General features: G+C 39.0%; 2 protein-coding genes across 4 annotated transcripts in view; both read right to left on the bottom strand.

The window, feature by feature from the left end:
• Positions 1-1,598: 1,598 nt before the first annotated feature.
• Positions 1,599-5,900, bottom strand: gnat1 (guanine nucleotide binding protein (G protein), alpha transducing activity polypeptide 1). Its single transcript, XM_012873352.3, has 9 exons — positions 5,562-5,900; positions 4,451-4,493; positions 4,226-4,367; positions 3,982-4,139; positions 3,774-3,902; positions 3,562-3,691; positions 3,325-3,478; positions 2,460-2,676; positions 1,599-2,380 (listed from the first exon to the last, which is right to left on the bottom strand). The coding sequence occupies exons 1-8, from the start codon at positions 5,665-5,667 to the stop codon at positions 2,486-2,488; spliced, it is 1,053 nt and encodes a 350-aa protein (XP_012728806.1). The 5' UTR covers positions 5,668-5,900; the 3' UTR covers positions 1,599-2,380; positions 2,460-2,485.
• A 4,068-nt stretch (positions 5,901-9,968) lies between these two features.
• The window catches only part of sema3fa (sema domain, immunoglobulin domain (Ig), short basic domain, secreted, (semaphorin) 3Fa), a 68,459-nt gene continuing 62,664 nt past the window's right edge, over positions 9,969-15,763 (bottom strand). For all 3 annotated transcript variants that reach the window (XM_012873342.3, XM_021321915.2, XM_012873341.3), the window contains 5 exons: positions 15,599-15,640; positions 14,772-14,929; positions 14,564-14,631; positions 14,345-14,478; positions 9,969-13,436 (listed from right to left, as the gene is read on the bottom strand). In XM_012873342.3, the coding sequence (XP_012728796.2) occupies positions 13,008-13,436; positions 14,345-14,478; positions 14,564-14,631; positions 14,772-14,929; positions 15,599-15,640 (831 nt within the window). In that variant the 3' untranslated portion in view covers positions 9,969-13,007. The remainder of the gene's footprint in view (positions 13,437-14,344; positions 14,479-14,563; positions 14,632-14,771; positions 14,930-15,598; positions 15,641-15,763) is intronic.

The raw sequence follows: 15,763 nt of genomic DNA on the forward strand, positions 1-15,763 counted from the left end.
ATGGTGGATAAGAGGGAGTTCTTGTTATAATGCGGGCAACTGAGTTCTGGACCAGTTGAAGTTTATGGACTGATTTTTGAGGAAGGCCAAAGAGGAAAGGGTTGCAATAGTCCAGTCGGGAGGTGACGAGGATGTGGACAAGTATTGGCGGCAGTGTGTGGGGTAAAGGAGGGACAGAGGCGGTTGATGCTTGTTAAGTGGAAATACGCAGACCGGGTAATGTTATTGATATGGGATTGAAAGGATAGGGTGCTATCGAGGATGACACCCAGACTCTTAACCTGGGGGAAGGGTGAGATGGAAGAGCTGTCAATAATGAGTGGGAAGCTGTCGGTTTTGAAAACAGTTGATTTAGTGCCATTGAGGAGAACCTCAGTTTTACTACGGTTTAATTGAAGGAAATTTTTGGTGAACCAGGCTTTTATTTCAGAGATGCACTCTGTGAGGGAGGTGGGCGGAAGAGAGGACAATGGTTTCGTGGTGAGGTAGACCTGGATGTCATCGGCATAGCAGAGGAAGTAAATTTGCAGAAGATATTGCCAAGGGGAAGGAGGTAGATGATGAAGAAGAGGGGCCCCAGAACAGAGCCCTGGGACACACCTGAGGTGACGGGGTAGGTGGTGGATTTGATGGTCTTTAGTTAAATAAACTGAGTGCGGCCAGAGAAGTAGAAAGTAAACCAGTCCAACGGAGTGTTGGTGATGCCAATGGAAGATTGGCCTTCTGAGGAGGGTGGTGGGACAGATGGTAACAAAACCTGCACTCAGGTCGATGAGGATGGTGAATAATCCAGAGTCAGATGCCTTTTGTGATATTTTTTTATGAAACTCTTCTATCTTAGGTTTATGTTGCCATTTTAACCAGGATTTTTTTGTAGAATATGAGCTGTTGTGCCTCATTTGGATCTTTCTGGCTACATGAAGGATTAAATATAAGTATGATCTCTGATGTACTGTGTGTCTAGCGTGAAAACAACAATATAAGGATAACCGGAGCAAATCACATTAAATTATTCCCCAACAAAACTAAATCTTTTGTGTTGAAGGAATGTTTCACCTTTCTATTCTGCATCAAGCTTCAAAGAAGACCTAATGTCATTGCAGGACGCCAACCCAATGAGTTATTAGCTGCAAGGAAAATTTAAAGGCAATCCATACCGGACATTTTATTACCATGTGGTTTCTTCAGTTTTTACTTCATCTGTGTCTCTTGGACAAAAATAAATATATATTTTAAATACTACCATGTAAATATTTTGCATCACCATTCTTTATCAATGTCTTCAGTAATGCCAACTTTGTTCTTCAACATACACGAAAATCTGATCATGTCTCTTAAATTTTAAACCCCTTAAAGACCAGTTTTACAGACAAAAATCATTTTGTCTACTGTTTTTCTACTGTAAACTTTTTACTCTGTAACATTTACCAATGCAAAAGCCTTAAAGGCAAAATAGGTAAGAAATGCTTCTTATTTTACATTTTCCTAAATCAGTCAGTCATAAAATGAGAGGTTTCAGGCATTTTCAGGTAACCAGAAAAGATCATGAACAAAGTGTGCATGTGCAAAAAAAAAAAGAAAAAAAAAAGACACACTACTGAGTTTTCTACGGAAGCTTTAATACGTTATACCAAACATGTACATTTTTGTTTTTCTCTGGATGTCAGTAAACATAAGTTGACTCAAAGGCTTTTTGACAGGGAGTTTCAAATTAGAATTGAATGAATCTCTAACGTAACAGTTTATTAACACAGTAACATACCATTAGAAATCTGATTAATTATATACAATGGCCCTCTTCAACTACTGCAATAAAACAAACAAAAAAAAAAATTCTAACGCTTCCCTCAGAAGTTACATTTATGACCTTCTCATGTTACAGATTGTGCTGTTCTGTGTCTTTTAGAAAAAAGCCTGTTCTAGTGACGATTCATCTTATTGTCTAACTGATGCTGAAGTGCATATGCAGGTGGTGAGACCATCTTGTTAGCCCTTTGATTGTATGCTGCCCGATTACTTGAGCTCAGAGACGCTGCATCTATTCATATGAGTACATCTGAAAAGAAATCAGTTTATGCAGACAAAAGCTACAGATTGCATTGCCTTCCAAAGATGAGCTTAACAGAAACGTTTGACCAAAAAAAAAAAGAAAATTCAACGCATCTTTAAATCTGCACAGGATTATTTTCACGTCTCAATGACAAGGAGTCTTTGGTCCAAGCTACAAGTTTTAGTTTTTTTTAACACAGCAAATTCAATTTTATTTTTGTTTCACATTCACTGGTTTCAGGATGGCTCTTTGATGGGACAGTTTCCATCTTCAGTCCCCCGTCTGAATTGAGGAGAAAGCTGAGGAAAGTGAGTTGGCTAAGACACTACCCTGTCAAAAGTGATAAAATGTGTTAGAAAGCTCAGCAGTTAAGTCTCAGCTAGGAGTGATCACTTTGAACTTTGCTCACCTTCATTTGGATTAGCTGCTTGGCTCTTAGAAGAGGCCGCAGTCTTTCAGGTTTTCTTTGATGATGATGTCGGTTACAGCGTCAAACACGAACTTGACGTTTTCCGTGTCTGTGGCGCAGGTCATGTGCGAGTAGATTTCTTTGATGTCTCGGCGCAGGTTCAGGTCCAGGAACTGCAGTTTGATGTAGTTACCAGCATCCTCGTAAGTGTTGGGGCCTGGGCAGGACAACGGGAAGATACATATTTAGATAAGTGCGTCTTTTTTTACTTTTTTTTTTTGTATATGTGTCCTTTTCATTCATTCATAGATTAATGGATGGATGGCTGCAAAACAACAGCAAGAAATGATGTGGGAAATTTACATCCACAATCTGTAAATTTCACAAGCTCTTTCTATTAATGTCTGACTTCAGCGGCCACTATAAAACAGCAATCTAACACTGAGGTAAAAGTTTAGAGCTAAACTAGCATGACGATATTCCGTTTTTTAAATAACCACACTGCAAAAATGGATCTAAAAATAAGTAAAATGTTCTTAAAAGTAGTGTATTTGTCCTTGATTTGAGCAGGTAAATAAGATTATTTGCCAATGGAATGAGTATTTGACCCCTAAAATAAGATAATTAGACATCCTGCACTTGAAATAGGATGATGGAGATGAGTTGTTCCTATTTTAAGTGCAAAAATCTTATTCCATTGGCAAATCATCTTATTTACCTGCTCAAATCAAGGACAAATACACTAATTTTAAGAACATTTTTACTTATTTTAAGTTCCGTTTTTGCAGTGCAGATCATGTTTTGCTGATGCCGCTCTCATATGTGCTTTGAAGAAGACATCTTCGACAGTTCCTGAAGCTCTCACCATCGTACTCAGGGAAGCACATGCTGAGATGAGCTTTCTTGATCTTCTCAGTGAACACATCCTTTTTGTTAAGGAAGAGCACGATGGAGGTGGCGGCGAAGTAGCGGTGGTTGCAGATACTGTTGAACAAGTGCAGACTCTCGTGCATTCGATTCTGAAAGTGAAGATGCTTTTAGGTGAGCCGGCTTTTGATTTCTCAACATAGATTATAAGATGGAATGGTTCACTTGGCCATACCACTTCGTCATCCTCCACCAACACCATGTCATAGGCGCTCAAAGCAGCGATGAAGATGATACAGGTAACGCCTTCGAAGCAATGAATCCACTTCTTCCTCTCTGACCTCTGGCCACCCACGTCAAACATTCTGGATCAAAATGGAAGATTTGCTTGATAATCATTCTCATAATGGCAAACTCTTTCTCCAGAGCAATAATGAGCAAACCCACCTGAAGTTAAGATCTTTTAAGCCGAACTGGGTCTCAATGATACCAGTGGTTTTCACTCTTGATCGCAGCACATCCTGCTCAGTGGGCACATAGCCTGGTTGGACAAGTCGCTCCAGGTCATTAAGGTAGCTGTGTGAAAATGAAACTATGTCAAAGATGATTTTTTTTAAAGATTACATAAGCAATGCTTATGGTTGTCGTTACTAACTATCCAGCTGAGTCGTTGAGTTGGTACTCTGAAGCCCTGTCGAAGCACGCCTGGATGCCAGAATCCTTCCACAGACGCAGAATGATGTCTGACAGTTCTTTGGGCATGGTCCCTTCCTCAATTGTGTCTGCAAGATGCATCAGTTTCCTGGCGTCATCCTACAGGAAGAACCCCGGAGGACAGCTGCGTTAAACGTCCAACTGAGAGGGTTTGACCCGAGAATCAGACAGACGTGCATTGTTACCTGCTGATCGGGGTGGCCGAAGTTAATGTTGAGTGTGTTCATGCCCTTCACGATCGCCATAATGGACTGCAGGGTGTTGCTGTAGATGATGGTGATGAACTCCAAGCATTCTTCCATTGAGTAACCATCTTTATGGATAATTCTGTGGAGAAAGTGCAGCGTTGCAAGTCAGTTTAGAGTCTGGACAAGAGGGAACAAGATGCTGCTTAGATGCAAAGTTCTTACTTCATCTGTTTGACAATGGTGCTCTTGCCTGATTCTCCAGCCCCTATGTAAGAGAAGAAATCATTTCAGGAGATGTATCGGCCATTCTACTGGAATATCCTATCATTTCTTTAAATTGAAGAAACCTTGCATGCCGGTCCATGTCCAGTAATTGGAAGTCAACGTAGTTACCAACATGCTTATTAGAATTGATGTTTTTATTTGTTTGTTAGGTGTTTGAATAACATGTGTTTATCCCAGGTTTATCTTCACAAGATGATCGCAACAATGCATAATACTTCTTACTTCCGCCCTAATCTTTTCCCTTGACCCTGACCCATATCATCAGATGGAGACTGTGAGGCTGAACAACATATGGAACGGGTTCTAATGTTTATATAAAGTATATTATACTTATATAAGTATATTATATAAGTATGCTGGAATCTGGCATTTGATGACAACGATAACAACTCGAGTATTTCCTGCAGAAAAAATGTGTTTGAGTGTAAGTGATCATTTAATGAACTTAAAAAAAATAAAATAAACCCAATAGTTGACATAAACACACGCTTCTTTGAATTCTTGAGATATAAAACTTTGGCGCTATAATTCTGTCTGGGGTTGTTAGATTGGGTTCAGTGTCCTTCGGTGTTAAGCCCTTTGTGCTGAAGGACCCGTCGGGTCAGGATTAACAGAAGATTGGCTTGTGTGATTATCCGAGTGTCTCAGCAATTCAGTGACACAGTTTATTAAGCTCTCACTTGACTCGGAAATGCTCCATCTTATCATCACAGTTGAATGCTTTTAAGCTGTAGTAAAAATAAAGTTCTACACTCTGCTGAGGCAACAGTGCCTCAGCAGACTGTATTTGCTTGTATGATTGTTAAACAGGCACTACCATGGTGTGTAAATGTCAAGGCAGCATTTGTATGAGGGACATGTGGTTCCTTCTAAAGGAACTTTTTTATCCAAAACAAGTTAGGAAAAAAAAACGTAAGGAGATGCATCTTCCACACTTAGACTTAAACAGCACACTAAAATAATCAACCAAATGGGAATGGCTATGACCCGATCCCGAGGTATCTAAACCATCATTTCTGAATTATTCCTCCAACAGGTGTGTCGTTACCTAGCAGCAGCAGTTTGACGGTTCTTGAATCCTTGTCAGCATCCTCCTTCAGCTTCTTCTCCAGCTCCTTGGAGCGTTTCTCCTCGGCGCTAGCTCCGGCCCCCATTCTACTTTTCCCGGCTTAGGCCCCGCTGTTTCAAAAGCCAAGTTTCAGGAAAAATGGAAGCAGGTCCCGGTTGGCTGCTCGCCTGCAACTGTCTGACCGGTGCCTTCGAGCACGCAGCTGATGCGCCAACTGCCTGCAGCTGGGGATTGTTTGAGTATTTTTTCCAACCACAGGGAAGGATTTTGGGCTCCCTAAGCCCACCTGACCGCAGGTGGCCAATGGAGCACAAGGACAAGGAAGTTACAGGGCAGAGGTCTGAAGGGAAGCAGACATACACCACTGTAGGAGCGCTCTAACCTTTAGGGTACTTTGCTGCGCTCAGCGGAAGATAACCATCGGCTCAAGTGCTTATCTCATGCTCTCCTTAGGCTCCTTTAAAAAGAGAAGCCTAAAACAAAAAGACCTTGGTTCATGCCTTGTAACCAGAACTGAGTCCAGTCTTTGGTATGATCAAAACAGAAATGAAATCTGATGTAAAACTGATTCTATTTTTTATTTCTGTAAGAGTGGTGATGAGATGATACGGTTGTTACAGCCAATACAAAACCAGGAAAATACACATCAGGACCAACAACCCAAAGGCAGCACACAAAGACAAATGCACACTTAGATGCAAAGATGTGTCCCAACATTTTATATTGGATCCAACAGCCTGAAGGGTGAGCTCTGAAGTGCTTAGAGAGCTTTGCGGTTTCACCCGACAGATCTCATTGACCTAAATCTGAAGCTGGTTAAGGATCCTAATCTTCTCACACCTTCAGTTCTGTTTGCATGAACGTACAGTATGAATGTATGTTCGGGTCTCTGATTTAACTGTCTTGTTAACACCTGAATCAGAACGAGATGTTGAACATAAAAACACTCCTGCTATGCATAAATGATCTTTGATTATGTTTGCTTCGCTTTTGTGGGGAATTTCCTTCTAATAGCCCCATGTTGTTTGGATGCAATTTTGTTCTTTTTACTTTTTCACGTCTGCTTGAAAAACAAAAACAGCCATAGTCATCATATCCCATTGCTTTAATATTTCATCTTGAGCCATAAAGCTATTTTTATTAGAGGAATCTGAGCATTTCTTTCAGCAGCTCAGTAACACTTTCATTATTAACTGCAAGACCAAGAACTTGCAGCACAACTTTCTGATTTTTGTAAAGTAATTAATCAATTCTGGACGGAAAGAGAGATTAGATTGATCGGTTCTGACCAAATGTTCTCTTTAGGTCATGCGAAAAGGTCCAAAGTATTTAAAATTCAGAACCAAGTCTAGGATGTTATGAAAAGTTGATTAGAGTCTCCAGGAATTTATTGTCTCTGGGATATACAATAAATTGTAATACAATTGAAAAGTTCATCAATTTCAGTAATACTATTCACTACGTGAAAGACACTATAGGTTAATTACACAGACTGTTATGTTCATGTCTTTATTTGTGTTAATTATGAGGATTTTTCTGCTTACACAATGTTGAAGATTAGAGTGTTATATCTGACCATATTTAAAACATAAATGTGGTCCTAATAAAAAAATATGTTTATACCTGTTAAGGTGCTTAAAGTGCTGTGTGTCGCCTCCCAGAACGCACATTCTGATTGTTAGCTATTGGGACCAAATTAAATCTTGCCACCACCAACACTCATAACTGAGAAGGACAAAAATGGTAAAAAACTGTTTTCAGCCCTTTTTTGAATAACACAAATTCTAACGTAATTAATGTTGTTCAGAAATTGAGTCATTTATTTGTAATAGTGTAGCTGGATGCTATTTATTTAGGATAAATCCAGCAATGCTGTAAAGGTCTCAAAAGCTTTTTTTTTTTTTTTTTTTTTTTAAGAACAACAATGAAGAAACATCAAGAAGACAAAGGAGCACAGCAGACAGGTCAGGAATGAAGTTGTGAAAATTTGTAAATAAGGGCGCCATTATTAAACGAGATGGTCAGAGTTGATGGGAAGATGGATGGAGCCAAATACAGGGCAATGTTGAAGGAAAACCTTTTGGAGTCTGCAGAACACTTGAGACTGGGGCAGAGGTTCATTTTCCAGCAGGACGACCCTAAACATAAAGCCAGGGCTACAATTTAGTGGTTTAAATGTCAAAGTCCAGCCCTAAACCTAATTGAGAATCTGTGGCAAGATCTGAAAAATGCTGTTCACAAATGCTCTCTCCATCTAATCTTAATGAGCTTGAGCTGTTTTGCAAAAAAAGAATGGCCAAAAGTTTCAGTCTCTAGATGTGCAAAGCTGGTAGAGACATACACTGAAACACTTGCAGCTGTAATTGCAACAAAGGGTGGTTCCACAAATACTTTTGCACAATTACCTTTTCAGGTTTTTAATTGTAAAAAAGAAAAAAAAAAGAAGAAATCATGTATAATTTTCTTTCTACTTCACAATTGTATAGTACTTTTTATTAGTCTTTTGCATAAAATTTGTGGTAGTAATGTGACAATGTGTGGAAAGGTTCAAGAGGTATGAATACTTTTGCTACATCTTTTACATTGTTTTATATTTTGAGAGTTTTTCTTTTCAGAAATAACATTTTTGGTTAAAGGAATATATTTTTAAATCTGCCAGGGATATGAATACTTTTGGACTCAACTACATTTTGAGATTTCGATTCCCTGGTCATAAAACATTGTCTTTCAGCCTGTAGTTGTAGTTATAGAGCAGAATTACCATTGTTTATCTTTGTTGCCGGCCACTTTGGTATTTTCTTAATTAGTAAATGCATCTAAAGTTCATTAATAAAAAAGTTGTAATCAGTTTTTATTGATCCTAGGAAAATCTTAAAAAAAATAAACAAACCTCCTGATTCTTCTTTAAACATGTTATAACCATCACTCAATATCAATATCCTGCTTTTAAATTCTACCAAGACAGAAGTGGTAATCTTTGGACCAGAGTTCTCAAAAAATAAATTTCTCAATCATCTAATATGGATGGCATTAACTTGGCCTCTGGAAATAAAAATGTGGTATCATTTTTGACCAAGACATGTCATTTAAATGCCATATTAAACAGGTTTCCAGGGTTTCCTTTTTTCATCTCCAGAATATCGCCAAAATTAGAAATATTCTGTCCAGGGGTGATGCTGAAAAACTGGTCCATGCATTTGTTACTTCAAGGCTGGACTATTGTAATTCTTTACTATCAGAAAGTTCACAAAATGCAGTTCAAAGTCTTCAGCTGATCCAAAAAGCTGCAGCAAGAGTTCTGATGAAAATCAACAAGACGGATCATATTTCTCCTATTTTAGCTTCCCTTCATTGGCTTCCTGTTAAATCAAGAATATAATTTAAAATTCTTCTTCTAACGTATAAAGGCCTTAATAATCAAGCTCCATCATATATCAGAGCTCTGATTACCCCGTATGTTCCTAACAGAGCACTTCGCTCTCAGACTGCAGGTCTGCTGGTGGTTCCTAGAGTCTCTAAAAGTAGAATGGGAGGCAGATCCTTTAGCTATCAGGCTCCTCTCCTGTGGAACCAACTCCCAGTTTTGGTCCGTGAGGCAGACACCCTGTCTACTTTTAAGACTAATCTTAAAACTTTCCTTTTTGACAAAGCTTATAGTTAGAGTGGCTTAGCTTACGCTGAGCTACCTCTATAGTTATGCTGCTATAGGCTTAGGCTACTGGAGGACACCAGGGCCTATTTTTCTCACTCTGCTGAGTTCTCCTACTGTCTACAATTTGCATTGTTTGTTGTTATTTCAGATTTTAACTTTTTGTTCTCTGTCTTTCTTCATAGTAGGTACACCTGGTCTGACGTTCTGTTAGCTGTGACACCATCCAGGGAAGACAGATCATCCGCTATTACCATATAACATAGAAAGGATTCCTGGATCAATGTGTGCTTCTGTCACTTTTGTGTCTCTGCTCTGTCTTCTCTAACCCCCAGTTGGTCGAGGCAGATGACCGTTCACACTGAGCCTGGTTCTGCTGGACGTTTTCCTTCCTGTTAAAGGGGAGTTTTCCTCTCCACTGTCACTTCATGCATGCTCAGTAAGAGGGATTGCTGCTTGTCAAGACTCAATGCGATCTGCTGGGTTTCCTTAGATAGAAAACTTTTTGACCAATCAGATGACATGTGTTATGAATTGCCGCTATATAAATAAAATTGTATTCAATATTCAGTATCATTTTTTTTGATACAGAGAATGACTGGGTTTTAATATAATTTAACATATCTTAAATTTGCTATGCCAATATGGAAAAAAGTAAACTATGAACAACAATACTGCTATTAGAGAGCTGCCTAATTTCTTTCAAATTGCTACTGTTACACATTGGAGAACACTTGTTATTATAAAATATAGAGCTTTAATTTATTAGTTAGCAACATTTATGAGGAAGAAAAGATAGCAGTTTTTACAAGTCATTACATTACCACCAAGTGTGCTTATTCTACATTACCTCACAGACCAGTCATACTCAGAAAACAGATTTTCATATAGAAATATATGCAAATCTGTGTTCTTCCTCTGACAATGAGAACTCAAAAATGAAATCAGCCTTTCTGACCTTTCATCATTTCCCAAAATAATAATAAAAAAGGATCTGAATTCCCACAACAATAAAGACATCCACGGCAACATCTTCGACAAAACACTACATACATACACTGTACATGCCATGCACATTTTAAATTCACTGTCTGAAGACTGTGGTTTCATTTTTTTCTTCAGGTTTGGCTAGTCAACATGATGATGTTCACTGTATTTAGATAGTTTCCATAGTGTGAAGTCTGTGGCACCAGTAATAAAGGAGGGCTCTGTACCAGGACAAACAGAGCAGCAGGAGCTCTCTTTTAACCAGATGATACATAAAGTACAGCACCAGTCATCAGCACTATAAATCTGCACACTTGTATAGAGACTGATTACGTTATTTTCACCAATATTTACATAAAAATGGCAGGAATGGAAAAAAATATATACTGTGTAGTGAAAAAGTATTACATTTTTTCCAAACATTAAACATTTTTTAACACAAGACAAATATAGTCTGAGTAGTTATTCATTTTTTTTTAAAATGATTCTTAGATTTATTAAGTGAAAAAACAGCTATCCAAACCAACCTGCCTCTATGTTAAAAAATTAATCACCCCCTTCTTAAATCATAAATTAACTGTGATTAACCACATTTTTCTGGATGCACCGGGTTCATCAGTTTTACTAGTTACACTCTGTAATTACTGCCAGACATGTTGGATCAAGAAATCCCTTTAAAAGAACCTGACAATGTGAAGTAGGCCAATATATCTTAAAAATCAACAGAGCGTGCCCTGAATCAAAGAAAATCAAGTACAAACAGACGTTGATAACTTTATAGGGTTACAAAGCCATTTTTAAGACTTTGGGACTCCAGCAAGCCAAAGTTAGAGTCATTGTTCTCGTGTTTTCTTCCTTTCTGGATAGAGGAGAAACTTCCCAGGAGTGGCCAACCTACCAAATTTCACTTCGTGAGCATATCGATGCGCTTTCCAGGAGGCCACAGAACAACCCAGAACAACATTGAGCACTACAGGCGTCACTTGGAGTTAAAATCAGTGTTCATGATTCAACGGTAGGAAAGAGACCAGGAAAAAATGTCATCCTTGGGAGAGTTTCAAGGCAAACACTACTGCTGAACAAGAAGAACACAAAGGCCCTCTGAAACAAGCCAAAATCCTGTCACATCTGGACTTAAAATAACAGCATTTCACAAAAAACAACATCCTACAAACAGTAAAACCTGGTTGTGTGATGATCTAGGGGATACTTTGCTGCCTTAGGATCTTGGCAACCTTCTGTAATTGTAATTTAATAGTTCTACTCTTAAAAAAACAAACAAAAAAAAAAAAAACTAATCTCAAGCCCACTTGAGCTGTGCAACAGCAGAAAACGGTGTAAAACACACCAGTGAGTCCATCTCTGAAAGGCTCAGTTACAAAAACACAAGGTAGCTTTAGAGTAGCCTAGTCAAAGTCTGGACCTCAACCCGATTAAGATGATGATGCATCACTTCAAACAGGCTGTTCATTTTTCAGATCCCCTCAAATGTGGCTCAATTAAACCAAAATGTAGGTCAAAATCTTGGATGTGAAAGGCAGATTTTATTTATCATATACCAGGTGGGTTTGGATAGCTTTTTACAAAATGAATCATTTGCAAGATGCTTTTTGCATTTACCCGATTCGTCTTTGTCTGGTATTAAAACTTGCTTAACGATTGGAAATACTTATGTGTGACAAAACAGTGAAAACAAAGTGGGCGAATACTCTTTCACAGCATTGCAGTTTATAGGGTGTTTAATATGTTTAGAAACAAAACTTTCTATAAGATTTCTTAAAAAAAAAAAAATCACTATTCTGGCAACAAAAGGTGCTTTCTCTAATATATTTTTAATCACAGACTGACATATAGCTGCCTGCTGGAATAACCTATCTCCACAGAGAGAGAGAGAGAGAAGAGAAGAGATAGCAATGTTCTGTTTTCAGCTTCTGTTTCGTTAAAATAACCCTTCTCCCAAAAATAAACAGCTTATAACAAGATGTCGAGAACACAGGACTGAGATGTGATGTTTACATACAAGCGAAAATACTTGGCAGCAACTTATCATGGAAGAATATGAGCGGTGCAGTTCGAAACCTTGACCTTAGGCCAGTCGACCCGCCGCGAAAGAGCTTAAAATTGACGTTCCTGGGAGTTTGTGACGTGCTGTCGCAGCGGCAGTTCGTCGGCATCCCTTCCATCGTTACGAAAATGCCGTTTTTTCCTCCTTTATTTACAGTACAAAAGTGTCCACCTTCGCAATGACTGTTCTGGAGAAGACTCTTTAAAAAAGCCAGGCTTTTCTGCTGCAATTCTGATTTTTTTGATACAGAATACTGCCAGCAGCCAGTCGATCCAAAATGATTGCCTAAAAATGGGAAAGTTTATTATACTTCCATTATAGTCCTCATGTGGATACCCTAAGAGTCCTGGGTAATAGTTGCTGTTAAAAAAAAAAAAAAAAAAAAAAAGCTAAACAAAAAAAAAACACCAAAGATATTCCCAACATAATAACACAATGTCATAAACAATAACACTAATAATTATAATAACAATAATAATAATATAACAATATTTGCACAGATCTATTCACAAAAACATGTTTTCTAGATAGGTATAAAGAATTACTTTGTACAACCTACAATAAATATTGTGTTTGTTCTTCCAACCGTTACATACAAACTGATGCTTTCTGTCGCGGGGTCTGCTGAATGGAGTCATTGCCCTTTAATGGAGGGATGTGAGGAGAAACGAGAAGGTAGACAAAGGGTGCTGTTTGAACGTGACAGGCTGTAAATCCAAACTCTTCATGTCTCTGCCGGATTGGTCTGGTCCTCGTGATGCCGGCGGTTGCGAGGCTTCTTCTGCTCCTTCAGCTCCTTCAGGCTTTTGGATTTGCTGTCCGCGAGGCTGTCGTCCCCGTGCTGCCAGTAGTCCTTGCAGTACTGGTTGATCAGCCCCATCTCCGGCTGGCTGAGGATGGTCAGCAGGTCCTTGTACTGCCCCACGCTCGGGGTCCAGGCGCTGGACTGGATTTGGGGGAGGGCCGTGTTGCCCGTGTCCACCAGCACGTTGTTGACCGTGCGGCTGGAGAGGACAACCAGCTGCAGCTTCACCAGGGTGTGCTTGAAGTTCTTCTCGGTGGACGTGCAGTGGTAGATGCCGCTGTCTGAGGACTGCAGCGAGCGGATGAGGAGGCCCTGGTCGGTTTTCAGGATGCGACCCTCGGAGCGTATCTGGAGTGCAAAAGGAGGGGAGTTTTACAGATTGAGGACAGAGACTGATGGTGAAGAGCAAAACAATTAACGGCCAATTAAAAGGGTAAATACATACAGTGCTTTGCAAAAGCATTCATACCTTCTAAGCTTTTTCATATTTTATCACATTACAACCAGAACATGTATTTATTCTGTTGGGGTTTTGCACAATAATGTAAATATAACGTGTGGCATAGATTTGTTGGCGATATTTCGTAGACCCGCCTTTTGCTCCAAATAGAGCGGGAAGTATTTTTTGTCCCTTCCATCTTTGCCCCGCTATAAAATTACATTTTTGACAAAGGACATTCTCAACAGGTATATACTTGGATTTAAATCTTTCCCCTGTACCTCTCATTCTATGTTTGGGTATGTTTTCCTACAGAAAAGTGAACCTTTGCCCCAGCCTTAAGTATTTTGCAGTCACTAAGTTTTCTTCAAGATTATCTTGTATTTATTTCACTCCATCTTCCCATCGACTCCGATTAGCTTTCACTTCCCTGCTAAAGAAAAGCACTCCCACAGTCTGATGCTGCCACCTCCGTGTTCCACAGGGGGGGTAATCTTTAGCATTTTTTTTCTCTCTCGCACATTACATTTTGCATGTAGACTAAAAAGTGTTATTTTAGGCCCATCTGAAAAGAGCATCATTTTCTACATGGTTGCTACGTACAAACTGCAAAAGGGATCCGTATAACTTTCTTTCATGTCTCTTTTTTTACCCTCGTTCTTCCAGAAAAGCTACATTTGTGGAGCATATTTTGTAACAGAGAAACCAGGTCTCTCAATTAATGCAGTGGTAGAAGAAGCAAAAAAGCCCCTGAAAAACAAACAAAAAAAGATATTTAAGTAGCTAAAAATCAGCCAAAACATCTACATATAATCACCTCTTTCCTCCTGTCACTGTTTTCCTTCTGCAGGTGCCACTTCAGGGAGACATGAGGAGAACGAGCTTGGCACTCCAAGAACGTCGTGCTGCCCTCTACCCCGTACTGAACCGTCTCCAGAGTATTCTTATTTGCTGCGAAACGACATGTAAAATGTTGCTTAATGCTTTTGAAGTGAAACAGTTTGAGAAACCCACCTTGGAACATAGCCAAACTCACCATTTGAGTTGTAACCTCTGCACTGACGGATTGGGTTGCCATACTTTACGTCCTGTCGACGGCTCCGCCTGGGGGGATCGAATCGACAGCCGAAAATAAAGTTTAGCGTCAGCGCGCTTTTTAAATATCCCTGCGTTGCAATAATCCTCAGAGATAATGTGAACCTGTGTGTGTGTGTGTGTAAAAGTCTGCGTTGTCCTGGTCTCACCTTTTCTGTGAGGCTGAGTATCTGGAGCAGGACTTGCCGTCCCAGGCGCAGTACGGGTCCCGGGCCAGACAGCAGTCCGCGCAGGCCTCGCCATACACGTCACAGCGGTGCAGGGCCAGGTGGGTCACACCCAGCACAGATCCTACATATAGCTGTTGCTGTTGAAAGAAACATAAAAAAGTAGTTTGAATTTATTGGCAAATCTATAACGATGGACATAAAATCCCATTAAAGTGGCGTTTATAACTTTAAAAAATATGTATGCAGTTATGATAATGAGTTTTGTTATTTATCAATAAATCCATTCTGCGCTTTATGCTTCACATATGAGCTAATAAAAGAACCGGTAAAATAATAATAATGACATTTCTTTTATAAGTCGGGTTTCTAATGATTTTAACTGCAAAACTTAAATAAATCTGATAGAAATCTCCGCTTAAAGCTAAATGAATGAATAAAATACTATAGCTCAGTTTTAGCTTTCTTAGTTAAAGCAAAAATCAATACAATGGCACAAAATAGATCATGCTTAATTGTTGTTCTATTTTGTTTGAATTTGATAAATAAAAACATTTTTTTTCTCTCTTGGAGATTGGTCAGAATATTCATCTGTTTAGAAGTTTCTATCTTTTTCCCTAAGTTCTTCACTTTCTTTTCAACTTTTAATTTAATGTCTACCCCAATACCAGCGGAACATTTATTTTAGATTAGAGTAAACCCAATGGCTTAGTTACAGAATATGAAGAAAACTGCCCTTCCTAATATTTGTTGAGCTGGTTAAAATGTAATCTTTAACAAGTGTTCTAGTGACGTTCTTGGCCACTTACCCGTTTAGATGAAATCTTCATAGTGGTGATTGGGGTGGGAACCTGAAGCGGCAGATACAATTTTAGATAAGCACAGAGTAAAAATTCATAGAAAACACTCTTGCAATGTTAGTTTTTTGGCTGCTTCACTACTTTAATTTTTTTAATTTTTTTACTACAATCAGA

This window comes from Fundulus heteroclitus, chromosome 20 (assembly GCF_011125445.2).
Source record: "Fundulus heteroclitus isolate FHET01 chromosome 20, MU-UCD_Fhet_4.1, whole genome shotgun sequence".
Taxonomy (NCBI): domain Eukaryota; kingdom Metazoa; phylum Chordata; class Actinopteri; order Cyprinodontiformes; family Fundulidae; genus Fundulus; species Fundulus heteroclitus.